General features: G+C 46.9%; 1 protein-coding gene across 3 annotated transcripts in view; it reads left to right on the top strand.

Annotated features, from left to right (window-relative positions):
• Positions 1 to 25,174, top strand: part of FBXW10B (F-box and WD repeat domain containing 10B) — a 35,652-nt gene extending 10,478 nt beyond the window's left edge. The window contains exons 6-14 of one of the 3 annotated variants that reach the window (XR_012154787.2): positions 2,541 to 2,650; positions 5,406 to 5,609; positions 7,018 to 7,139; positions 7,733 to 7,881; positions 10,493 to 10,635; positions 12,474 to 12,632; positions 15,354 to 15,640; positions 16,671 to 17,083; positions 17,672 to 18,280. Coding sequence is in view for 1 of the 3 variants with exons in the window: in XM_073310601.2 (XP_073166702.2) it covers positions 2,541 to 2,650; positions 5,406 to 5,609; positions 7,018 to 7,139; positions 7,733 to 7,881; positions 10,493 to 10,635; positions 12,474 to 12,632; positions 15,354 to 15,640; positions 21,670 to 21,867; positions 24,174 to 25,048 (2,247 nt within the window). In the remaining 2 variants the exon portion in view is untranslated. Of the gene's footprint in view, positions 1 to 2,540; positions 2,651 to 5,405; positions 5,610 to 7,017; positions 7,140 to 7,732; positions 7,882 to 10,492; positions 10,636 to 12,473; positions 12,633 to 15,353; positions 15,641 to 16,475; positions 17,084 to 17,671; positions 18,281 to 21,669; positions 21,868 to 24,173 lie in introns of those variants that run through there. The other 2 variants (XR_012154786.2, XM_073310601.2) reach the window with 2 other exon arrangements.
• Positions 25,175 to 27,501: the final 2,327 nt, after the last annotated feature.

Raw genomic sequence — 27,501 nt, 5'->3', positions numbered from 1 at the left:
TTCTAATCCTGTCCTCCAAAGTGCTTGCAACCCCTCTCAGCTTGGTTTCATCCACAAATTTTATGTTGACTCTATATTCTGTCATTCAAGTTGGTAATGAAAATATTGAATAGCAGCAGATCCAAGACATCCTCTGCAATACCCCTCTTGATATGTCCTCCCAGTCCGACAGTAAACCATTGATAACTACTCTTTGAGAACAGTATTTCAATCTGTTGTGCACCTACATTATACCAATTTCATCTATCCCACATTTCCCTAGTTTGCTTATGAGAATTTCATGTGGGACTGTGTCAAAAGCCTCACTAAAATCAAGATATATCACATCTACTGCTTCCCCCCATCACTAGGCCTGTCACCCTGTCAAAGAAAGAAACTAGATTGTTTTGGGATGATTTGTTCTTGACAAATCCATGTTGTCTGTTACTTGTCACCTTATTATTCTCGAGATCAGGGGTCTCAAACACACAGCCCGTGGGTAGCATGCGGCCCGCAGGGTTTTTTTCTGCATCCCACCAGCTCCCCACGCCCCCCCCCCCAGTGCTTACCTAGAGCGGCTCTGGCCCAGTGTGCACCGCGGGCAGGGCAGACTCCCTGCCTGCCTACCCTGACCCCGCACTGCTCCAGGAAACAGCTGGAACCTGGGGGAGGGCCCAGGGGTCTGTGTGTTGTCCTTGCTTTGAGGCACCACCCTCCGCAGCTCCCACTGGCTGGGAACGGGGAACCGCGGCCAATGGGAGCTTCGGAAGAGGTACCTGGAGGAGCAGCCAGGGCAACACACGGAGCCCTTTACTCCCCGCCCCCAGGTTCCAGCCACTTCCCAGAGCGGCGCGGGGGCAGGGCAGGCAGACAGGGAGCCTGCCCTGCCCCCGGTGAGTGCTGGGCCAGAGCCCATCCCCGAACCCCTCCTGCAGCCGAACCCCCTGCCCTGAGCCCCCTGCTGCCGCCTCACCCCTCCTGCACCCCACACCCCAACTCCCTGCCCTGAGCCCCCTGCCGCACCCCTGCACACCTCCTGCACCTCAACTCCCTGCCCTGAGCCCCGCCACACCCCGCACCCCTCCTGCACCCCCTGGGGGCAAAGAGGGGGCAGAGTTGGGGTGGGGATTTCAGGGAAGGGGTTGGAATGGGGGCAGGGCCTCATGGAAGGGAGGGCAGGGCCGGGGGCAGCCGGGGAGGCGACTGTCAGTGGTGCGGCCCTCGGGCCAATGTATTAGTCCTCATGTGGCCTTCGTGGTCATTTGAGTTTGAGACCCCTGCTCTAGATGTTTACAAACTTGTTGTTAAAAATTTGTTCCAGTATCTTTCTAGGTATCAAAGTTAGGGTGACTGGTCTATAATTCCCCGGCTCTTCCTCTTCTCCCCTTGTTAAAGATAGGTACTATGTTTGCCCCTTTCCAGTCCTCTGGGACCCCACCCCTCTTCCATGTGTTCTCATAGATAATTGCTAATGATTCAGAGATTGCTTCAGCTAATTCCTTAAGAACTCTAAGGGAAATCCATCGGGCCCTGTTGATTTGAATACATTTAACTTATCTAAATAATTCTTTAACTTGTTCTTTCCCTATTCTGTCCTATGTTCCTTCCCGCTGGTTGTTAATATTAATTTTGTTGAGCATCTGGTCACAATTAACCTTTTTAGTGAACACTGAGGCAAAAAAAGCAGTAAACATGTCAGCCTTCTCTGTTTCATCCATTATTCACTCTCTTTCCCCGTTATAGACCTACACCTTCCTTCAGCCTTCTCTTACTTCTAATGCATTTACAGTATTTCTTCTATTGCCTTTTACATCTCTTGCTAGTTGTAATTCATTTTCCTCCTTAGCCTCTCTGATTTTGTCCCTACAAGCTTTTGCTATTTTTTTATAGTCATCCGTAGCAATTTGTCCTAGTTTTTACTTTTTGTATGTTTCCTTTCTGATTTTCAGGTCATTAAAGAGCTCCACATGGAGTCATATTGGTCTCTTGTTGTTCTTCCTGTCTTTCTTCTGCATTGGGATAGGTTGCTATTTTGCAGTAAAGTTTGTCTCTTTTAGAAAGTGACAGGTCTCCTGAACTCCCTTTTCCCTTAGATTTCTTTCCCATGAGCCCATATCTACCAATTTGCTGTTTGCTGAAGTCTGCTTTTTTGAAGTTGTCTTTATTCTGCTGCTCTCGCTCCTTCCTTTCCTTATAATCATGAACTCTGTCATTTCGTGATCAATTCTAAGTTGCCTTCCCCTTTGAGATGCTCATCCAGTTCCTCCTGGTTAGTCAGAATCAAATCTAAAATAGCCACCCCCTTACTTTTTCTGCCTTCAAAGACTTGTCCATAACACATTCTGAGAGTAGCTATACTACACTGTACTCCAAGAAATGCCCCTGTCCTGACCCCAGCATGCCCTCTATGTTGGCTGGGAAGGGGCCTGCATGGGGCATGTTCTCTGGGGTCAGTCCCCCATCACCTTTAAGGCCCCTTAGTGTAACTGAGGAGCAAGAGCAATAGGCAATCTCTTTCCAACAGAGTTATTTATTCCTATTTCCTTTCTCTCCGATCCTAGGAGGAGAACAACCTACAGGGGGCTTATCATGGCCAGATGACTGAAACTGTCCAGCTGGAGGAGAGAAACATCTTCTGCGGCTCCTATAACGTTCGTGTCCTTACAGACCAGTATGTACATGCCATGCACCCTTGCGTCAGTCACCACACTTAGCACTGGCAGCCCCTCTCCAACCCTGGGGATCTCAAAGCTCTTTATAAACCTATAGAGACAACTGGTGGCTTCACCAGGTCAGTCGTGTCACCCAGGGATTCCTGCAGGTGCCTTGCCTCCCCTTAAATCCTATTTTCACCAGAGGGTGGTGCAGTTTGCATTCACACTAGACTATTGGTCAAGTGGGCTACAAGGGTGTTGAGGAACTGTATCCAAATCTTGCTAAAAGGATTAGCCTTGACCGTGCCTCTGCCATCAGGCTGTTCAGGGAGAGTTCCCTGGACACTCTAAGCTGGCTCTGAAAACGCTTTCAGTTAACTGCATAGGAACCACGTAGCGAAATCAGCTTTCAAAATTAGCTAGGCTTGGAAAGAGCTTTGCCTAGTGGTTGGGCACCAGAACAGGAGCCAAGAACTCCTGCATTCTCTTTCTGGCTGATGCGACTGCTTCTGAAGTGAGTCGCTTCAGTTTCCCTATCAGTAAAATGGGGGTAGCGTATGACAGGAGCGATCAGAGAATGTCTGGGAAATGCTTTGAAGATACGGAGCCTAATTCTTGCCTGCCTTCATTCTGTTAGAGAGACAAGGCGGGTGAGGTATTATCTTGTAATTGGACCAGCTTCAGCTGGTGAGCAAGACAAGCTTGTCTTTCTAATATCCTGGGACCAACAGGATGTAGCCGATCTGCCACTGCTAGCAGCAAATGGCTGCTGATGGGACACTACATGGGGTGGGCGCTGAGTTACTACAGAGAAATCTTTCCCAGGTGTCTGGCTGCTGGGTCTCGCTCCCATGCTGAGGGTCTAACCGATCACCATATTTGGGGTCAGGAAGGCATTTCCCTCCAGGTCAGATTAGCAGTGACTATGGGGTTTTTTTTGCCTTCCTCTGCAGCATGGGGTCACTTGCAGCTTTAAACTAGTGTAAATGGTGGATTCTCTGTAACTTGAAGTCTTTAAACCATGATTTGAGGACTTCAGTAACTCAGCCAGAGGTTTGGGGTCTATTACTGGAGTGGGTGGGTGAGGTTCTGTGGTCTGCGATGTGCAGGAGGTCAGACTAGCTGATCATGATGATCCCTTCTGGCCTTAAAGTCTATGAGACACAGCTGCAACAACTTTGCACTCTTATGTCATTCTCACCTGTGCAGCAGGGCTGTGAAACACCACCAGATCAGAATGATAGTGTTTTACACCCCTTTGTACTAGTGAAAATGAAGACATGAGCTACAAGCCGGGGCGAATCAGGCCCAGTAAGTGCTGAGTATTATTAGTGCACAAGTGTGGAAAAAGCTATAGTTTCCTATGCATATTTATTTTTCAAAGGGTAACTGATGCTGTTATTTATTCAAAGTTTTGATATAACTAGTGCAGAAGTCCCTGCATGAAAAATAAGGTTCACATTATTTACAGGGTGTGTAACTTACTCATGATTTGTGTCCAAATTTCAGGGTTCGGTTCTGCCCCTCTTACGCATGCCTTCCCCCAGAATTAGTTTCACTGGAATCAGTGGAAGTATTTGTATAGTAAGGTATTACCCAATGTGACCAAGAGTAGCAAAATCTAGTCCCTAAGCAGCACTTTCTGATGCCCATTACATAGGCAACGCTGGATTAGAACCCAGAATCTTCTGCTCCAATCACTTATGCTCCGGCCACATGATCTAAAGGAGAAGACTCCCCTCTGACTGTATGCACATATGTGTCAGCGTGTTTATATGAGGATCCAGATCACTGTGTGTGCAAGTCAGTTTGTGAGTGTGAGGGTGTGAAGGGGGGGAGGAGGCAATCGTATCAGCCTATGTGAGTCTTGGTGTGTGTGTGAGGCTGTGTCCCAGTTGTGTGTGTGTGTGTATCACAGGATATGTGTCTCAGTATGTGTGGACATGTGTATAAGCAAAACCTGAAATATGTATATTTCAATACATTGTTGCTGCAAGAATTGGCATTTAAAAAAACAATGTCTGGGGAACCCTGACCACCAAACATGCCCTTGTATAAAGGCATTATAGTGCCTCAATTTATGAAATAGTGGGGTCAACAGTCCCCAGTGGGTCTCATCCCCTTCCCCTCTATGATTTATTATCTGTATACAAACATCAGCTGAAACCTTGGGTCTCAGCAACCAGAGCCATCCCTAGCCATTTTGGTGCCCTACGCAGCCTCCCTGCGGGGGAGGGTGGGTGGTGTGTGTGTGTGTGTGTGTAGGTGGGCTGGCCCCAGGCCTTCGTTGGGGGGTGGGTGTGCAGGAGCAGGTTTGGGGGGCAGGGGGGAACCGCCCCCCAACAGGAGCTGACAGAGCGAAGCGGGCTGGGGCTGGGTCGCTCCACGTCCTGCTGCCCGGTGAGTGCAGGGCACCTGACCCCTGGTGCAGTCCTCAGGGCAATGATGGAGTGGGGGTGGGAGCGGAGCAGGGGCAGAGGCCATGGGGAAGAGGCGGAACAGCAGCTGGAGCAGCACCAGGAAATTTGGTGCCCCACGTAGCTGCGTACTTTGCGTATGGGTAAAGACGGCCCTGTCAGCAGCCCTCCCGCTGGTACCTTGAGGGGTTCCATGTACCTTTCCAGGATGGCCCCTCAATTCTGTTCACTGAGCTGAGATACCATGGCATTGAGCAAAATACAGGTGCCTGTAAATAACAACTTACAGTGCTTTCCTGGCTAGCCCTGTAATGCTTTGGCAGATGCTCTCCTCAGTCTCTGCTTGCTTACCCAGGTCAGATCCACACAGGGTAATCCACTACAGTGGTGGGAACTTACTTGCCATTGGCTCAGCGGACCGCAAAGTCAGGTTCCTTAACGTGTTGGAGCTGAAGGAAGTGCCACCTGTGATCAGTGGCCATGCAGGGAGCATCAAGGCAGTGTTCCTCAACGAGAAGAAAGGGTTTGTGCTGAGTGCCAGCTTTGATCTCAGCATCAGGTGAGCAGTGCTGATACAAGGGTCACTGGACAGAGTGATCCAGGTTGCAATGATCTATTGAAAGGAAATTTTAAGCATAAAACCCGAAACCAAACCCAACATTGGGCATTTTTTCTAGAATCCTCCCCTCCCCCCATTTTCTGACTGTAATAATGAGATAAGAAAAACACATCATAGATATCCTAGCGTATTCCCTTGCTCATGCAGGACATTTCCCCTCTGGGCTTCCCCGTTTCATCAAGTACTGGAAGAAGAAGTAGCAAAGTACTCCAGGAAAACTGATTGTTGTGATATTTCTAAACCAGAGACATTGAGATATGTTTCTGATTAGCACCTGCGGTGAAATCCTGGCCCTGTTGAAGTCCATACCAAAACTCCCACTCAGTTCAATAGGGCTAGGAGTTCACCCCTGAAGTTTGGGAGGCTTTTTTTAAATCTTCCCATCATTTTGATACCAACTCATTCCCATGGTATCTGACCACTTTCCAGTGCACTTGGAAGAAAGTATAGAGGCAGCTTTATACTATGCAAAGGCATACACTGGTGTAGGTCAGGATACATGTCCTCGTTGAAGTTGGGGAATGGGAAGTCTTATGTCATCTCTGTCACTAATTCTTAGGATCATAGAATCATAGAATATCAGGGTTGGAAGGGACCTCAGGAGGTCATCTAGTCCAACCCCCTGCTCAAAGCCGGACCAACACCAACTAAATCATCCCAGCCAGGGCTTTGTCAAGCCTGACCTTAAAAATATCTAAGGAAGGAGATTCCACCACCTCCCTAGGTAACGCATTCCAGTGTTACTAATTTCAGGATACTAATAATCTGCTGCCACAATAGCCCTGCATTATGCCCACAAGCGGAGACCCAAGTCAGGTTCTCCAGCTCTGGGATGACAATGGCAGGGCCTGTTTCAAAGGCCACATCAGTGTAATAGGAGGGGAAAGAGTCTACACAGATATGGAGTCTTTGTCTCCCACCTGCTTCAGCATGGGATGGTCTTTGCTATATCCATGTGCTTGGGTTTTCTCAGTGAAGCGGCTGTAAGTCTTCTTGGCAGCTGCTTGATGGAAATGGGGCTGTTCGAAGGATTGTTACATTTGGAGGCCAGAGGTAGCCATTGCTGGGTAGCCAGAGAAGCAATCCAGATGTATATGACCATGACAGCCCTGGGGCCACCGGAACAAAATATAAGATCAGGTATCTAAATATTAGGGACTGATTCTACTGCCCTTACATCAGGCTTTTCTCAGTGTTACTTCATTGACCTCAGTGGAATTACTCCTGACTTACACCAGTGTATGTGCGAGAAGAACCAGGCCCATTAGCTGGCAATAATAACAAATAAGTCAATAATTAACAATTAATGAATCACAGGATTCTCCCCTTCTTGGTCTTTACTTTGCAGATGCTGGAATATATTCACTGGGGCTTGTGTGAAGATCCTTAACGGTCACACGGGGACCATCACTTGCCTGGACATGTACAAAAACAGGATTGTGTCAGGAGCAAGAGATTGCATGGTCAAAGGTGAGCAAGCAATTGCCGAAATAGCCCCAAGGCTTTGATGGGGGGCCACCGCCAGCCGCATTCCAAATCCCAGTGGTAACAGCAAAGGGGTTTGGATTGGCTTAGACCAGCAGGGAAAGTGGCCCAATATGTATATTTATAGCACAGACAATGTGTGACCCTGACAACCAGTGTAGAAACCAGGGGGTGGATTTCAAACTCTCACAATGGAGCTTAGTTTGCTCTGCAAGCAATGGCCACGCATGCAACTCCTATTAGGGTGGTTTTATACAATATGAATGGCGTTATGGTTATGGCAATGGGACTTGAGACACCTGGATTCAGTCCTCAGCTCTGCTATAGACTTCCTGTGGTGACCTTAGGTTCTCAACTGTGGTTATAATGATACTCCATTGCTTTCTCTATTTGGTTTGTGAACGCTTCAGGGCAGGGTTTGTCTCCATGCAGCACCTAGCACAAGGGGGCTCTGAACTCAGCTGAGGCCTTTAGGTACAACTGTGGACTCAAATAAGAATTTGTATTCGCATTTTGCAGAGCGATACAGACAAATAAATGTGGACATTATTTATGTTTCTCCTTCCCACTTCTAACAGTGTGGGATTTAAACACCGGGCGATGCATCAAAACTTTAAAACACAAAGATGCCATTTGGACAGCTAAAATCAACAACACCCACATTGTGAGCGGTTGCGAAAAAGGGTTGGTGAAAGTGTGGCACGCTGATACGTGCGTGTTGATCAAGGTATGTTTCTTCCTAATCATAGCGTGCTCTGGAAACGTATTTGGGTGTTTTCTCTCTGTGTGCAGTCCCAGCTCTGTGCAGCTAGCTGGCCCAGCAGACCTCGATAGTACTACCTAGAAAGACCACTGACTCAGTTCAGTGGCGAAGGAGCTCAGCCAGGTTTACTGTCAACAAAGCACAGGACTAGCTCCCTGGATCTATGTCTATGGGTACCCTAACATATGCAGGCCCATTACAATGGACTCAGCTCAGTCAGCAAGCAGGACTCTCTGCTGCCCCCTTGGCTAGACAAAGGATTAAGGCAAGGTACCCTGACATTTATAGACTGAGACAAATAACTGGAAAAAACATCTTACGCACCATCTTATGTGTTTCATGACATCTGTTTGTTATCTCCCCTGGTTCCCAATATCTTGAACAAAACATCCCTATTCATTGTTTTGTCAAACCATCTTAAACTAGATGGGGATGTATTTGTACTAGCTGGAATATATTTATGCAAATATCTAGAGCCTAGTACACTAGCAACAACTTTGTCAAATTCATGTACTGGACAGTGAACTTGCAAACATCTGCTTTAATACATGGCCTGACTTTGATTCACAGCCTCAGATCTTACAGTAGGCTCTCTCTTTCTCTACTACACACTGAATCATAGAAATGGAGGGTTGGAAGGGACCTGATCATCTAGTCTATTCCCCTGCACTGAGGCAGGATTAAGTTTACCTAAACCATCCCTGACAGATATTCATCTAGACTGTTCTTAAAATCCTCCATTGATGGGATGCCATAACCTCCCCAGGTAACCTGTTCCAATGCTCAACTATTCTTAGTTAGAAAGTTTTTCCTAATTACCTAAATCTGCCTTGCTGCAAGCTAAGCCAATCTGGACAGCTGAACTCTTGCGGGGGTTAGACTAGATAGAGCCTTGTGGTCCCTTCTAACCTCTATGAGTCTCTGATTCCCTTGGTGAACATGGAGAACAATTGATCACTGTCCTCTTTATAAAAACCCTTTACGTATCTGTTCACCCCAGCTAGTCATGGTTTTTTGTTTACACCAAAGGCGTTTTTTAAAAAGAAAGAAAGAAAAAAGTATGAAACTGGTAACCGATGATCAACAGAATTAGTGATGGCTGACCTGTGTAAGAGCCTATTGGCAAACAATTCACCAAATTAAAAATTGACAGTTGATCTGATCTTTAATTTTTTGCTGTTTGCAGATATTTATATGATTGAGCTTTTGTTTGGGTGAACGTTCACAAGCAGGGATTTTCTGGATAATAGCTGTATTTCAGGGCTGGGGATGACGCATAGTTAGACTAAGAAATGAAATTTGTTTCTAGCAGAAACAAAAACAGTTTATAAAGATTAGGGATATCCAGACAGCTGCACTGTAATTTAAAGATCAGAGCCAGTTTGATTTCAGTCATACCAGTGTATCTCCTGTTCTTTGAGAGGCGAAAAGCAGTTTCTATTGATGGAAAAAAGTCTGATGGAATTGCATGTACAGATGTTTATCGAGGGTAAGATATTCCATTTCTAGATGACCCAAGTTTACATACGGCTCCTACTAGCTTGGTTAGGGGCAGTTTCATATTGTCTTCCCTGGTTGATTATTCACTTAACAGACCCTAAAGGTCTCAGTTTAATTCTCAGCTGCAATAATAACATGCACATAGTGAGGGCCCTACCAAATTGACGGTCCATTTTGGTCAATTTCATGGTTATAGGATTTTAAAAATAATACATTTCATTATTTCAGCTATTTAAATCTGAAATTTCATGGTGTTGTAACTGTCAGGGGTCCTGACCCAAAAAGGAGTGGGGGGATCGCGAGGTTACTGGGCGTGTGCGTGTGTGGAGGGGGGTTGCGGTACTGCTTTCCCTTCTTCTGCGCTGCTGCTGGCGGTGGTGCTGCCTTCAGAGCTGGGGGGCCGGAGAGCGGTGGCTGCAGGCTGGGCACCCAGCTCTGAGGGCAGCGCCAGCAGCCACACAGAAGTAAGGATGGTATGGTATGGGGTTGCCACCCTTACTTCTGCACTGCTGCTGGTGGGGTTCTGCCTTCAGAGCTGGGCACCCAGCCAACAGCCACCACTCTCCGGCCACCCAGCTCTGAAGTCAGCACAGAAGTAAAGGTGGCAATACTGCAACCTCCCTAAAATAACCCTGTGACCCGCCCTGCAACTCCCTTTTGGGTCAGGACCCCCAATCTGAGAAACTCTGATCTATATTATACAGATTTCACAGGGAGGCTAAAAACACACAAAATACCAGATTTCACAGGGGAAGACCAGATTTCATGGTCCGTGACACGTTTTTCGTAGTTGTGAATTTGATATGGCCCTACACATAGTACACACAGTGATTCTGGCCAATGAATGAATAAGTTCACATTAGTGTCTGGCCACCAAGAGTGAGCCTGGCATGTTTTACTTACAGTGACTACTGAATCAAAACTATTACCAAAAGGCTTATTGTAACCCTTTACAGAATCCACTATAAAGCATAGGCGGGCAGTATTGTAACATGAGATTGATTGGGGCTATGTGTATGCCCAAAATTCTTATAGTATGTTACACTATGTGACACGTGGCTCTTTCATGTTTCAGACCTTAGAAGGGCACCAAGGCCCAGTAAAATGCCTGGCCTTTGATCAATGGCATCTAGTGACAGGAAGCTCTGATGGATTTGTCCTGGGATGGAGCATGGTGGGAAAACATAAGAGATGTCTAATGGCTTTCAGGCACCCACAGTAGGTATCATTCACATGTTGGAATCCACAGATAACAAATGTCTACATGTTTCCTATAGCTCTGAATATAAATAAAGTGAACTCTGTTACCTGCTTAGGAATATGTCTACATAGAATGTGTTAATTCACAGTCCTAACACTTTAAAATTTTCCCTGTCCTGCAGGGGTTTTTGTTTTACAGGAATTCACTGTTATTCAGTGGAACAGTGACTCCCGAGTAAGGAATCCCCCGCAGAACAGATGGAATTGAAGTCCTAGGACTGTGTATCTTGCATGACTCGTACCTTCACAAGGGAATAGCAGCATTCAATGTTGTCCCATGACACAATAAAGCTAGACATTTGGGAAAACTATTATGTATGATATTATATATGGTGATGAAGAGGTCCTCAAGTGTACAGAAAAGCACTGATGGACTAAATACATGGGGTGAAATCCTGGCCCTACTGAAGAGAATGGGTGTTTTGCCATTGATTTCCAATATGGCCAGGATTTCACCCATGATGATAATATACCTTCAAGAAACATTATTAAGGTTGCAAAGGCAAAACCTCCAAAATTAGGGTATGCCAAAATGAAGGTTGCCTGTGCAACCTTAAATCAGTCCTCTTATGCGTATGCATTATGATACAGCATTTTAGTACATACTCATATATGTACTATTGCCAAATTTCAAGTCTCGCTCCAAAGCCTGTTGATACAAGAGTTGTTCAATAAAAGGTCACAGCATTTTTAATAAGGAGAAAAACAATGTGTTTTTCCTTTGCCTTGTTATCGAAACATCTAAATCATTTTGACTGAAATTTCCCAAAAACATCCAACGTGAGCCAGACACCCAACATGGCAAATTTCAGCGCAGTTACGGTTAGATAGAGTTAAAGGCCATTGGAAAGTGGGTCTTATAACAGGAAGTGTTAGGCAAACTTAAAAATAGGTGGCAATACTAATCCTGCCTATAGTTAGTATGACGTGAGTGCAGGTGAAAAAACAGAATAAACAAAACACAATTCTTTGGCAGAAAAACTAATTCAGATCTTATGCCTTCTGGAAGTAAACTGTAAAGACTTTAGATGCAAATGATCCCAGCCATGATGAATGCTAACATCTAGGATTCAATCCACCTAAACTTGAGGTGGCTCTTATCCCAGTCCAGGGGCAAATGATCCACTGTGAGTCAAGGAGTTCAGGAAAACAAGATAATTCCCTTCTCTTTGTTATTGACATGGAAGCAGGGATGATTTAAGATTAAATGGGATCCAGATGCATCAAAATTTCAGGAACCTCTAATATATATTCAGCAGCACGTTAAGCTACTTATTTTGGCAGAAAAGACTAACAGAAGATAGTGCATATGTGAAACATGGAGACATTAGTTTTGTTGTGGAAACCATTCCCTTTGCATATCATGACATTTTGTGATTTTAACTGTGCTGTGATAAGACTACATCACCATACTGTTTGCATTTACTTTCAGTGGTTATTTAAAGGAAGAGATGTGATTGAAAATGCCTACTGGCAAAGCTAATATGCCGCGACTGGTCTTAAACACAGTGGTTGCTACGAATGACTGCTTCGTTCATCTTTTGAGCATGACCAGCAAATTGTCTGGACTTCATAATTTTGGCCATCTCTCCATTCCAAAGGCAGCAATGATTAGGGAGGAATTTTCTGGGTGACTTTCATCCTCCCCAGCCTCTTTTAAACCTGACTAGTTCTCTCATCTACCCTGTAGGCAGAGATGGACCTGCTTCACTCACCATCCAAGAAAGAACATTGTTACTTCAATCTTCTCATGTAGGAATAAAGAATGTGCTTATGCTCCGGTGTTTTGTTTTCAGGGAAGTCCTGTATCTGGCGTTTCTGTATCTCCGAGTCATCAGTGGCTGCGCTGATGGAAAAATACGTATATTTAACTTCCTGACTGGGACCTGCCTGAAGGTGATGAGGGCCAATAGCAGAGGTGACCCTGTGGTGTCCTTCTGCATTGTAGAAAATAGGTGGGTAATAGCAGTTGCACTCAGACTCTGAGCCAGTTAGACAGACTATGTTGCTCAAGAAATCATGTCCTTTTTACAGCCCTAACAAGTGGGGGTTTTTTAGAGGATTCTGCTGATTTGTTGACTATGGATCACTGCAATATGTTATTCTATTACGTAGGTGTGGTGTTTTGGTTTGGATTTCAATCCAAACTTCCCCAAAACATTGGATATTCATCCTGATGTTTAGATTCAGGCCCATTTTAGAGATGGGGCAAAGCTATAAAGTGGGATCAAGATTGCTATCTGAATTTCCTCAGAGTTTGGGTGGGTTCAGGATCAGGCCCACGTGTGCTCTTAACACGCCAGTGTTCTACTGCATTTTCATAAATGTAAGAGATTGAAAAGGCCTACTCATCACATCCATCCTTCTAGACAAGAGTAGGCTTGTTCCCTCCAGTGTGTTCCCAGTGTGTTTTCACCCCGATTCAAGGGTCCCTAACAACAGGACAACTACCATTTCTCTTGGGAGCTATTTCACAGCCTAACAGTCAGAACATTTGTCCTTTTCATGATTTCATCCAGTGGTGAGCAGGAGCCGGTTCACACTGGTTCACGCGAACCGGTTGTTAAATTTAGAAGCCATTTTAGAACTGGTTGTTAGGGCTCCCCAGCCCCTCCACCGTCTTCCCCCCTCTCGCAGAGCCTCAGCATGCAGAGCCAGCGCCAGCGATCTGGACCGCTCCTGGGCAGCTCTGCAGTGTCTGCCGCTTTGAGCGGCATGGTAAGGGGGTGGGGCTGCGAGCTCCAGCGGGCCGCGCGGCATCCATACACGCTGCCCTGAGCAGCATGGTAAGGGGCCTGGGCTGGGAGGAGGGGTTGGATAAGGAGCAGGGAGCGGTTGGAGGGGGCGGAGGTTCTGGGGGGGCGGTCAGGGGATGGGGAACGGGAGGGGCTGGGTAGGCAGTCGCCACCCCAGAAAGTCCCAGCCAGGCTGGGGTTCGGCTAGGGCAGCCCCCCAGGCCAAGGGGGCCCCGACTCGCGGAACTAGGGAGGGTGCATGGTGTAGGGCTCAGTGTTATAGAAGGGGGCTGTTGGAGACAGGGCCGGCTCTAGGCACCAACAAGAAGGTGCTCGGGGTGGCACATTTCTAGGGGTGGCATTCCGGCGCCGGCCATGCTGCCCCTAGAAATGTGCCCTCGCCACCCCAACTCACCTCCGCTCCACCTCCGCCTGCTCCCCTGAGTGCGCCGCCACCGCTCCGCTTCTCCTCGCCCCCTCCCTTCCAGGCTTGCTGCGCGCCAAACAGCTGTTTGGCGCGGCAAGCCTGGGAGGGAGGGAGAAGCCAAGCGGCGGTGCGCTCCGGGGAGGCGGCAGCGGTGGAGCGGTGGTGAGCTGGGGCAGAGAGTGGTTCCTCTAACCCCCTGCCCAGTTACTTCCTGCCTCTCCCTCGCCTGATGGGGGGGAGGCGGTGTGTTCAGGGGAGCAGGCAGAGTGGAGGTGAGCAAGGGCGGGAGGTTGAGAGGGAAGCCGCAGGAAGCAACGGGGGGAGGGGAATGCAGCATGCCCGGGGGAGGAGGTGGGGCTGGGGATTTGGGGAAGGGGCGGAGCCAGGGGCAGGGAGGTCATGAAAAAAAGCGGGCGGCGGCCAAAAATTTTTTTGCTTGCGGCGGCAAAAATCCTAGAGCCAGCCCTGGATGGAGAAGAGGCTCGGTGCTAGAGGGGGGTGCATGGAGCAGCACCGTTTGGGGGGCGCGAGGCTAGGGAAGGGCTGCAGGGCCCCGCATCCTGTCTTGGGGCAGGGGCCGCGCTGCGGCTGGTACCTGCGCTGCGCAGCCATCCAGGCAGCCGCTCTGGGGCCCCGCGCGCAGAGGCCAATCCGATGCCGCCTCACTCAGCAGCCTGAGCTCCATGCTGCTTCCTGCCCGGCCCAGGAAGTGCGACCGGCTGCGCTGGGCAGGGAGATCAGGCATCATGTGACTGGGCGCCGCGTAGCGCCGCGGAGTCAGGCCTCTGGCAGCAGCAGCCTCCTCTGCCCCAGGAGCTGGGCAAGGGCAGCTGGTGCCATGGCTGGGGGCTGCCTTGGGCATGCTGGGGCGAGCCCCCCCACAGTCTCTCCCGCTCCTGCGCTGTGGGGCTGTCTGGCCTCTGCCACTCAGGGACGCTCACATCCCACAGTGGGGAGTCGGGCAGATGGCAGCCTTTGCCTGCAGGGAGCCCCCGCCCCCCATGATGGGAGCGACCTCACTGGTGCAAGGGCTACAGGACTCCTGCACCACCAGCAGGCACCTGGGATGGAGAATGGGCCTGGAGGGCAGGGGGGCAGGACAGAGCCCGGGGGGCAGAATGGAGCCGGGGGGGTGAAAGGGGGCAGGCCAGAGGCACATCCCTTAAATCAGAACTTTTTATAGGGAGGGAACCAGTTATTAACATTTTGGCAGCTCATCACTGATTTCATCCCATTATTCCCAGTTGTATCTAGCAATGCACGAACTCAACAGTGTTCTTTACATTCAGTTTACATTAATTGGAACGAGCTGGCAATGATCAGATGATCATCAGGGCTGGCAACAATCTAAACACTGCTCATTTTCTTTTCCCCAACCAAGCAATTGCAACTTCAATTCTAGTTATGCACCTCAGCATCTGCACCAGTGCACGCAAGCAATCTGGCACAACAGGTAACTGCTACACCATTATTACAAGGTGTGTTTCTTAGCACTGTTCCTCTTCCCTTCCTAGGATGGTGATCAATGCTCTGAGCAGCATATTGATGTTCCAGTTTGAGGACGTAGAGTGGGACTACACGCTACAGGCTGACAGAGAGGAAGTAACAAAGGCTAAGGAAAAGCACAATGAAATCAGGGTCAGAATGCTGCCCTATCCATATGTTCACTCTCGGCATGTGAAACATGATGTTGCCAGCCACAGGAAGACACTTTATTCCAAGGAGAAACCAGATGAGGACCAGATAATGTTGGCATACTTGATTCGCCGTCGGTCAACAAGGGATTGCGGGACACCGTTAGGTACTGTATACATCTCTTGCAGTGCACTGTGTTAAAGGGGCAGCCCCAACCTGAAATCTAGTCAGTTTAGAAAATGAGTTAGGAAATATTTTCAGGTACCCACTGTCCTAGCCCAGTCCCCCACCATTGTCCAGGGATGTGTGCTAGACGGCTGCTGCATTTTAGCGATGTATATATTTTGTAAGGCCCTTTAGGATCCTGTGAGAAGCAGGGTGCAACAGAAAATTGAGGCCTTAATTCAGCAAGCTATTCAAGTGTCTAATTTTAAGTATGTGAGTACTCTCACTGAAGTCAGTGGGATTACTCATGTGCTTAAAGTTAGGCATATGCTTAAGTACCTGCTGAGTGGTGCACAAATTATTACTTATTTTAAAATCCCCCCCCCCCCACAGTATAAGTCTAAGCAGCATCTGTGATTAGACTTCACAACCAAGATGAAGATTAAATCCAACAGGTTTGCACTCTTCAAACTGTAACATTCCGATGCAGTCTGAGTCTATGCCCTGGTCTACACTAGGACTTTAGGTTGAATTTAGCAGCGTTAAATGGATGTAAACCTGCACCCGTCCACACGATGAAGCCCTTTATTTCGACTTAAAGGGCTCTTAAAATCGATTTCCTTACTCCATCCCTGACAAGTGGATTAGCGCTTAAATCGGCCTTGCCGGGTCGAATTTGGGGTACTGTGGACACAATTCAACAGTATTGGCCTCCGGGAGCTATCCCAGAGTGCTCCATTGTGACCGCTCTGGACAGCACTCTCAACTCAGATGCACTGGCCAGGTAGACAGGAAAAGAACCGCGAACTTTTGAATCTCATTTCCTGTTTGGCCAGCGTGGCAAGCTGCAGGTGACCATGCAGAGCTCATCAGCAGAGGTGACCATGATGGAATCCCAGAATCACAAAAGAGCTCCAGCATGGACTGAACGGGAGGTGTGGGATCCGATCGCTATTTGGGGAGAGGAATCCGTGCTATCAGAACTCCGGTCCAGTTTTCGAAATGCCAAAACCTTTGTCAAAATCTCCCAGGGCATGAAGGACAGAGGCCATAACAGGGACCCGAAGCAGTGCCGCATGAAACTTAAGGAGCTGAGGCAAGCCTACCAGAAAACCAGAGAGGTGAACGGCCGCTCCGGGTCAGAGCCCCAAACATGCCGCTTCTATGATGAGCTGCATGCCATTTTAGGGGGTTCAGCCACCACTACCCCAGCCGTGTTGTTTGACTCCTTCAATGGAGATGGAGGCAACACGGAAGCAGGTTTTGGGGGACAAAGAAGATGATGATGATGATGATGAGGTTGTAGATAGCTCACAGCAAGCAAGCGGAGAAACCGGTTTTCCCGACAGCCAGGAACTGTTTCTCACCATGGACCTGGAGCCAGTACCCCCCGAACCCACCCAAGGCTGCCTCCTGGACCCGGCAGGCAGAGAAGGGACCTCCGGTGAGTGTACCTTTCAAAATACTATACATGGTTTAAAAGCAAGCATGTGAAAGGATTCATTTGCCCTGGCATTTGTGGCTCTCCTGGATGTACTCCCAAAGCCTTTGCAAAAGGTTTCTGGGGAGGGCAGCCTTGTTGCGTCCTCCATGCTAGGACACTTTACCACTCCAGGCCAGTAACACGTACTCGGGAATCATTGTACAACAAAGCATTGCAGTGTATGTTTGCTGGCGTTCAAACAACATCCGTTCTTTGTCTCTCTTTGTTATCCTCAGGAGAATGAGATATCATTCATGGTCACTTGGTTGAAATAGGGTGCTTTTCTTCAGGGGACACTCAGAGGTGCCCGTCCCTGCTGGGCTGTTTGCTTGTGGCTGAACAGAAATGTTCCCCGCTGTTAGCCACGGGGAGGGGGGAGGGTTGAGGGGGTAGCCATGCAGTGGGGGGAGGCAAAATGCGACCTTGTAACGAAAGCACATGTGCTATGTATGTAATGTTAACAGCAAGGTTTACTCTGAAAGAGTGTAGCCACTGTTTTATAAAATGTGTCTTTTTAAATACCGCTGTCCCTTTTTTTTTCTCCACCAGCTGCATATGTTTCAATGATCACAGGATCTTCTCCTTCCCAGAGGCTAGTGAAGATTAGAAACAAAAAAAAAAAAAAAAAAAAAACGCACTCGTGATGAAATGTTCTCTGAGCTCATGCTGTCCTCCCGCACTGACAGAGCACAGACGAATGTGTGGAGGCAAATAATGTCAGAGTGCAGGAAAGCACAAAATGACCAGGAGGAGAGGTGGCGGGCTGAAGAGAGTAAGTGGCAGGCTGAAGAGAGGGCTGAAGCTCAAATGTGGCAACAGCGTGATGAGAGGAGGCAGGATTCAATGCTGAGGCTGCTAGAGGACCAAACCAGTATGCTCCAGTGTATGGCTGAGCTGCAGCAAAGGCAGCTGGAGCACAGACTGCCACTACAGCCCCTGTGTAACCAACCGCCCTCCTCCCCAAGTTCCATAGCCTCCACACCCAGACGCCCAAGAACACGGTGGGGGGGGGGGGCCTCCGGCCAACCAGCCACTCCACCACAGAGGATTGCCCAAAAAACAGAAGGCTGGCATTCAATAAATTTTAAAGTTGTAAACTTTTGAAGTGCTGTGTGGCATTTTCCTTCCCTTCTCCACCACCCCTCCTGGGCTACCTTGGTAGTCATCCCCCTATTTGTGTGATGAATGAATAAAGAATGCATGAATGTGAAGCAAAAATGACTTTATTGCCTCTGCAAGCAATGATTAAAGGGAGGAGGGGAGAGTGGTTAGCTTGCAGGGAAGTAGAGTGAACCAAGGGGCGGGGGGTTTTATCAAGGAGAAACAAACAGAACTTTCACACCGTAGCCTGGCCAGTCATGAAACTGGTTTTCAAAGCTTCTCTGATGCGTACCGCGCCCTCCTGTGCTCTTCTAACCGCCCTGGTGTCTGGCTGCGCGTAACCAGCAGCCAGGCGATTTGCCTCAACCTCCCACCCCGCCATAAACGTCTCCCCCTTACTCTCACAGATACTGTGGAGCGCACAGCAAAAAGTAATAACAGTGGGAATATTGGTTTCGCTGAGGTCTAAGCGAGTCAGTAAACTGCGCCAGCGCGCCTTTAAATGTCCAAATGCACATTCTACCACCATTCTGCACTTGCTCAGCCTGTAGTTGAACAGCTCCTGACTACTGTCCAGGCTGCCTGTGTACGGCTTCATGAGCCATGGCATTAAGGGGTAGGCTGGGTCCCCAAGGATAACTATAGGCATTTCAACATCCCCAACAGTTATTTTCTGGTCTGGAAATAAAGTCCCTTCCTGCAACTTTTGAAACAGACCAGAGTTCCTGAAGATGTGAGCGTCATGTACCTTTCCCGGCCATCCCATGTTTGATGTTGGTGAAACGTCCCTTGTGATCCACCAGAGCTTGCAGCACTATTGAAAAGTACCCCTTGCGGTTTATGTACTCGGCGGCTTGGTGCTCCGGTGCCAAGATAGGGATATGGGTTCCGTCTATGGCCCCACCACAGTTAGGGAATCCCATTGCAGCAAAGCCATCCACTATGACCTGCACATTTCCCAGGGTCACTACCCTTGATATCAGCAGATCTTTGATTGCGTGGGCTACTTGCATCACAGCAGCCCCAAGAGTAGATATGCCCACTCCAAATTGATTCCCAACTGACCGGTAGCTGTCTGGCGTTGCAAGCTTCCACAGGGCTATCGCCACTCGCTTCTCAACTGTGAGGGCTGCTCTCATCTTGGTATTCATGCGCTTCAGGGCAGGGGAAAGCAAGTCACAAAGTTCCATGAAAGTGCCCTTACGCATGCAAAAGTTTCGCAGCCACTGGGAATTGTCCCAGACCTGCAACACTATGAGGTCCCACCAGTCTGTGCTTGTTTCCCGAGCCCAGAATCGGCGTTCCACAGCATGAACCTGCCCCATTAGCACCATGATGCATGCATTGGCAGGGCCCATGCTTTCAGAGAAATCTGTGTCCATTTCCTGATCACTCACGTGACCGCGCTGACGTTGCCTCCTCTCCCAATATCGCTCTGCCAGGTTCTGGTGCTGCATATACTGCTGGATAATGCATGTGGTGTTTAATGTGCTCCTAATTGCCAAAGTGAGCTGAGCAGCTTCCATGCTTGCCTTGGTATGGCGTCTGCACAGAAAAAAGGCGCGGAACGATTGTCTGCCGTTGCTCTGACGGAGGGAGGGGCGACTGACGACATGGCTTACAGGGTTGGCTTACAGGGAATTAAAATCAACAAAGGGGGTGGCTTTACATCAATGAGTATTTCAGGCAGGACTTCACGGAGGGTTCCAATAAGAAATGGTGCCCTAAGTAATTGTTCTTATTGGAACAAGGAGGTTGGTCTGGCCTCTGATTGATACGTGGCTAGATTTACCTTGCTGCACCTTCTCTGTGAGTGACTGCAGTGTGACCTAGAGGAATGAGTCCCCTAGACGGGGGAGGGGGAGAAGCAAATGAGTACAAAACAAATCTGGTCTATTTCTTGCTTTGATCCACTCCATCTATCTTTTACATCTTTGGCTGGCAGCAGACGGTGCAGAAAGACTGCAAGCCATCCACATCTCATGGCTGCTCGGCAGAAGACGGTGCAGTAGGACTGCTAGCCATCCTCATCTCTTGCCTGCCTGGCAGAAGATGGTACAGTAGGACTGCTAGCAATCCGTATCGCCTGCCTACTCACCATAAGATGGTTCAACAGGACTGACTACAGGACTAAAGAGAATGATCTGGTCAAGTCACTCCAGATTTAGTCCCTGCACCCATGTCTGCCCAGGCACTCCTGGCCGACGTGGCCAGGAGCACCTTGGACATGACGATGATGGCTACCAGTCGTACTGTACCATCTGCTGCCACAAGGCAATGGGTTGATACTGCTGTATAGCAATGCAGTACCACGTCTGCCAGCACCCAGGAGACATACGGTGACGGTTACCTGAACGGGCTCCATGCTTGCCGTGGTATGGTGTCTGCACAGGTAACTTAGGAAAAAAGGCGCAAAACGATTGTCTGCCCTTGCTTTCACGGAGGGAGAGAGGGACGGAATGGGGGCCTGACGATATGTACCCAGAACCACCTGTGACAATGTTTTAGCCCCATCAGGCATTGGGATTTCAACCTGGAATTCCAATGGGCAGTGGAGACTGCGGGAACAGTGGGATAGCTACCCACAGTACAATACTCCAGAAGTCGACTCTAGCCTCGGTACTGTGGAAGCACTCCGCCGAATTAATGCACTTAATGCACTTAGAGCATTTTCTGTGGGGACACACACACACTCAAATATATAAAACCGATTTCTAAAAAACCGACTTCTATAAATTTGACCTAATTTCGTAGTGTAGACATACCCTGTGGGTGGCTACTGAATCCAAATTGTGATGCAGAAACCTGCAACTCTGAGCTTGTGCTCTATATCACAGAGCAGCACGTCTGAGACACTGCGAAGCTTGTGTCTTTGAGTCCTAAAATAGTCATTAGAATAAAAACATTGTGAAGAAATTCACAGCTTAGATTCCATTTTAGTCCTTTAGTGCAAGACCATTAAATGTCTTAATGTCATAAATGCAGGGCCATCTCAGCTACTTAGGATTGTTAAAACAGTCATGTGGCATTAACACCCAACACAGCCATTCACCTGTCTGAAGACCCATGCGTTACAAGGAGACAAGCAATAGAGAGGGAATGAACCAGATTCCAACCTCTGTTACAACCAGTGTAAATCCTCACAGTCAGTGATTGTAGAATCTATGGATTTACACCAGCATAACCAAGATTTGAATCTGTCCCAGCAAGGAGGCATGGAGCTCTCGTTATCTTCCAAGCTTCTCTGATGCTTTTAGCTTCTCAAACATTTCTAGATATTTTTCAGTCAACCATGGCTCACTAACTTTAGAAGTTGGAACTAGAAACAAAATAGTAACCGAAAGCCAGAAGACTCAAAAAATACATAATGACGACCTTCATAGATAAAAGACAATTAGCTTTAAAATCTTAATGCTACAGGATTAATCCACTTCCCTCTCTTGCAGGTCTCCGCTATGAATTTGTGAAGGCACCTGCTCCCTGGCCAAGTCAGACTTTGCAAAGGAGCATGGGTTGCCTTGATATAAAGCCGGACCAGAAGAAAAGATTCTCTCTTCCTGGGAGACGACAGGTCTATAGCAGTGATTCAGAGGACTCAGGTCAAACATATGGTGCAGTAACACCACAAAGCTTGTCTGAATCCGGTAAGAGATCTTGGTGGCTAGACGCTATCATGATGGTTGCATTAGACATATTACAGATAGACAGATTATATGGTAAGGGGTAATATGCTCTGGGTAAGAGGCCTGCAGTAAATGAGAAGTTTGATCTAGAGTCTGCACTGGGTAAGTGGATCTCTTTGGGGCCTGCAATGATTATGAGACTGTTTTAGGTCAGGCAGATGAACAGACATTGAAGACAAGTGATCTCTTCTAACTGAAGCCTAGAAAAGTTCTGTAATATTTGGTCCCATTTCTTCCTCTATGCAATTATTGCTACACTTTATATTTCCTTTTACATTTCAAAGTCACTTTGATCTACTTAAAAAAGTAACTTTCTCTGGGGAGGGAAGGAGAGGGTTTCCACACACAAGCTCTCAGAAGAAATGGTTAGCTACTATTTAAATGCCAATATTAGTTTGCTCAAGAAGTCACTTTGTAAATACATTTTGTTCCAACATGGCTGAGGCAGCCAGCAAGGTGGTTGACGTTGAAATTTGACAAAATAATCCAGAGATCACAGGTGTGCTCCTTGGTGATCTGATGGAAATCATTTTTCTTCTCTGTTGTATTGTTTGTATTAGTGTATTTTAATTTTGTCTGGGCAGACCCGAGTGTTGGTTGGGGCTTTATTTTTTAGAATAGATCTAGGCTGGATACAGCCCTTCACGATGTTCCCATAGGCTCCATATTTCCTATGCAATGTATTGGATCAAATTCTGTTCTCAATGGCAGCTGTAGCTGAGAGCAGAATATGGCTCTTAATGGTTTTCTCACTGGAGGAATGAGCTGTGATAAAGAGAAACCTTACAGTGACTATTCCCACTCCAATGAGTGCTTCGTTGGCTAACACAGTAAATTAGAGAAGCCAATGGCATGTTATGTACTGGCAGATGAGTTTTAAATTCAGAACTGGTTGGGGATTATAACTGAATCCCAAAGACTCTGAGGACAGAAAAGAGAAGCAGTGGACATGTTGGTAAGCTACCTAGACTATGGACATACAGAGAAAGGTAGGTTAGGATGAAGTGGGGTAAGGAGAGGGCGAAAAGACAATACTAGTAATAGGTTAAAGCATGTGAAATGGGCTTCGTAAATAGAAATAGAAACAGAGAAAGGGTTCATAAATAGGAAAACCTGAACAAGACGCAAAAGATCTAGAGCCAGCAATGTAAAAACTACAGAAAAGTCACGAAAATAAATCCCACTTCTATTTATTAAAAATTAACAGGAAGATTTGAATCCATGTCTGGATTTGGATTTCAAACTTCCCCAGGACAAGATCTTCAGCTGGTGTAAATTGGCACAGCTCCACTGAAGTCAACGGAGTGACACCACTTTACGCTAGCTGAGGATCTGATCCTTACTATTCAGAGGTGTTTGGATCTGGGGTTTGCATCAGGCCCATCTCTACCTGCAGATTACTTACATGTTAATGCTCAACATTTACCTATACCTGGCAAGAACAGAGTCCCTAATGCTGTGTGCTCTATATTGCTATATTTCTCATTTTAAAAATCCCTAGCATTTCTTAACTTTGGGCATAATCAGATAATCTTGGAATGATGATGAAAGATGGTGATTGGCCCACTTCAAGTGCCCATCACACAACAGAGACCACTCTCCAAAATGTTCAGACATCAGAAGCTCCATGCCTTGTTCACCTTGAGCTTTCCAATTCTAACTTAGTGCAGATATATAATGGCCAAAAGTTGTTACCATCTGATTGTTGTTCAGCGGCTTATGTTGGAAACTGACTTAGCATTTTGAGTTCACTTCCTGGTATCCCTGTCATGAGACCCAATTCTACTCCCATTAGAAACCATGACTTCAAGGAAACCAGGACAGGTGTCAGAGTACCCACAAACAATTGTCCACCCAGTGTCATAAATTTAGCATCTACAGACTATTGCAACTGGCACGCTATAGATAACTAACATAGAATTGTCACCACTGTTGGCAGTCAGGTCAAAGAATGATGGTGACTGAACCCATAAAGAGGGTCCTCTGCTACCCTCAGGATGGACACACATCAGACCGGACAGCGTTGGGGAAGCTTGTTCTGCTGCTCCTCATGCTGTGCTTGTTCTGTGGGTAAACATGGAAACTCAGTCACCAGGACTTTCCCTTTAGTGCCCATCATCAGCCCCCTTTGGGGACTCCATCTCTCGAAGAAGGATCGAACAGGCTACCACCACCACCAGCAGCCTCACTGTAAAATCACTTCCATATATACAGATATATATAGTTAGATAATTTTTTCTTTTCTTCATGTTTATTTTTGGAAATAGATAGTGAATCTGGCTACAACTCTCCAGTCCATGCATCTTCACTTGCTGAAAACGCTAAGGCCTCTTTACAGCGTATAAAGAAACGAGGCCTGCATTGTCCCATTTCTCCTGACCAGATCCTCCTGACTGTCAGCACGCTGCAGCACGCCTACAAGCAGGACCAAGTCAGCTCCAATATGATGCACCATACAAAAATCAGGGATGTCTGGGGACCTTCGCTGCTCCTCCAGGAACGCCCTAAAGAGAAGACATACAAAATCCCTAAGCAAGAGAAAAAGGATCAGTCAACCCAACTCAGACACATTAAATCTGCCAGTGGCTCTCTGATTATGAAAAGAATTTCCACACCCTTTGAAACCAAAAGATTGCAGCTCAACTTGAAGAACTCTTTGCATGGGTCCGCAGTCCACTCTTTCATTCCTGCTCCCGTGATTGTACGCTCCAAGTCATGCTGCAGCTTGCCAGAAGAGAAGAAGGTTCATACTGGCCATGGCAGAGCCACTTCCCGATCTGAGGGTGGGGCTCAGTTGATTGGCCACTTCACAAGCTCATCTGAATCCATCCAACCAACACGCATGATGATCGCACAAACTAAAATTGAAGCAGGGATCCGGAGAGAAAGTCCCTTCTTCTTACAAACCACAAATCCTTACCGGATGAATACTGGGTTCAGGCTTCTGACAGTGAAGCAGATGAAAATGTATGAAGAAGCTACAGCTGTTGAGTATCAAGCTCACCGAACAAAATATATAGCAGACCAGCAAAAAGAGTGCAGGAAGGCCTGGTTAAAGAAAATTAAAGGCCTCCCCATAGACGATTTCACCAAGGAGGGAAAAATAGCTGCCCCTGAACTTGGGCTTAATGTGTATGTCTGAGCAAAGCTCCTTAAGGTACACTACCAGCTCTGTTAAAGAAATAAATGCCAAGAAATAGATGGGATTTTGGGCTTCTTGGGTTGCTCAAATTGTTTGATTCAGCTTTGGTCCCCATTTGAGGATACCATCTCATGGCCATCAATGTTCTGTTGGGGGGAGGGATTATATAAGGAACACTGCATGATTCTTCAAGAAAATATTATTTACATAGTTAAATAGTCAAAAAGAACAGGAGTACTTGTGGCACCTTAGAGACTAACCAATTTATCTGAGCATAAGCTTTCGTGAGCTACAGCTCACTTCATCGGGTGCATGCAGTGGAAAATAAAGTGGGGAGATTTATATACACAGAGAACATGAAACAATGGGTGTTACCATACACACTGTAATGAGAGTGATCAGGTAAGGTGAGCTATTACCAGCAGGAGAGGGAATAAAACCCTTTTGTAGTGATAATCAAGATGGGCCATTTCCAGCAGTTGACAAGAACGTGAGAGGAATGGTAGGGGGCAGAAATAAACATGGGGAAATAGTTTTACTTTGTGTAATGACACATCCACTCCCAGTCTTTATTCAAGCCTAAGTTAATGGTGTCCAGTTTGCAAATTAGTTCCAATTCAGCAGTCTCTCGTTAGAGTCTGGTTTTGAAGGTTTTTTTGTTGAAGAATTGCGACTTTTAGGTCTGTAATTGAGTGACCAGAGAGATTGAAGTGTTCTCCGACTGGTTTTTGAATGTTATAATTCTTGACATCTGATTTGTGTCCATTTATTGTTTTACGTGATTAGGCAAGGACTTACTTACAGACAGCCCCCCAGCCTGAAGGAAATACTCACCAGCAACCACACACCACACAACAAAAACACTAACCCAGGAACCTATCCTTGCAACAAAGCCCGTTGCCAACTGTGTCCACATATCTATTCAGGAAAAAGAAAAGGAGTACTTGTGGCACCTTAGAGACTAACCAATTTATTTGAGCATAAGCTTTCGTGAGCTACATGCATGATGCATCCAATGAAGTGAGCTGTAGCTCACGAAAGCTTATGCTCAAATAAATTGATTAGTCTCTAAGGTGCCACAAGTACTCCCTTTCTTTTTGCAAATACAGACTAACACGGCTGTTACTCTGAAACATATCTATTCAGGGGACACCATCATAGGGCCTAATCACATCAGCCACACTATCAGAGGTTCGTTCACCTGCTCATCTACCAATGTGATATGTGCCAGCAATGCCCCTCTGCCATGTACACTGGCCAAACCAGACAGTCTCTATGTAAAAGAATAAATGGACACAAATCAGACATCAATAATTATAACGTTCAAAAACCAGTTGGAGAACACTTCAATCTCTCTGGTCACTCGATTACAGACCTAAAAGTTGCAATATTACAACAAAAAAACTTCAAAAACAGACTCCAACAAGAGACTGCTGAATTGGAATTAATTTGCAAACTGGACACCGTTAACTTAGGCTTGAATAAAGACTGGGAGTGGATGTGTCATTACACAAAGTAAAACTATTTGCCCATGTTTATTTTTCCCCCCTACTGTTCCTCACACATTCTTGTCAACTGATGGAAATGGCCCATCTTGATTATCACTACAAAAGGTTTTTTTGCGTTTTTTCTCTCCTGCTGGTAAAGCTCACCTTAACTGCTCACTCTCTTATAAGTGTGCATGGTAACACCCATTGTTTCATGTTCTCTGTGTATATAAAATCATCCTCTTGTATTTTCCACTGCATGCATCCGATGACGTGGGCTGTAACCCATGAAAGCTTATGCTCAAATACATTTGTTAGTCTCTAGGGCACCACAAGTACTCCTGTTCTTTTTGAAGATACAGACTAGCACAGCTGCTACTCTGAAACCAGTTAAATAGTCGTCACAGCAGCCCATAAGATTATTATTCAGCTGGGCCTAGTATAACTATATACTGATTTAAATGTGATCATGAGCATCTCCCCTTGTGATCACCACACAGTGCTACGCTTGCAAGTTTTCCTCATGAGGCTTCTGACAAGCTCCAAGAGGCTGATCATCTGACCTATATTTTGAGCAAGAGGTGCCTGACCCTTGCAATCCTGGGGGCAACTCAGCAGGTGTCTGAGCCACATGAAATGTGCAAGTTTATTATTCAAAATAAATGTACCCAACCATAACACTTTTTTGTACTTGTATCTTCCTTGTTGGATTATAATTGAAACTGCTTGTTCTCGGAGAGAGAACTGTAAATACAGGCAGACAGCATCAAGCAGCCTTGCACAGCTCTACTCTACTGAAAAATGTACATGGATTTTCTTATGAGACCAATTTTATTAGTGTCAAGTTCATCCTGAATAAAGGGTCAGCACAAGGCCCTGTCTTGCTTAAATCTTATTTCAAGGGCTTAAGTGGGATGAAAATAGCGCATAGGCCTAGTGCTGGGTCTCTGCACAATGGTGAATTTC

This window comes from Lepidochelys kempii, chromosome 14, assembly GCF_965140285.1.
Source record: "Lepidochelys kempii isolate rLepKem1 chromosome 14, rLepKem1.hap1, whole genome shotgun sequence".
In the NCBI taxonomy this organism is placed as follows: domain Eukaryota; kingdom Metazoa; phylum Chordata; order Testudines; family Cheloniidae; genus Lepidochelys; species Lepidochelys kempii.
This window is presented reverse-complemented; position numbering and strand designations above follow the sequence as displayed.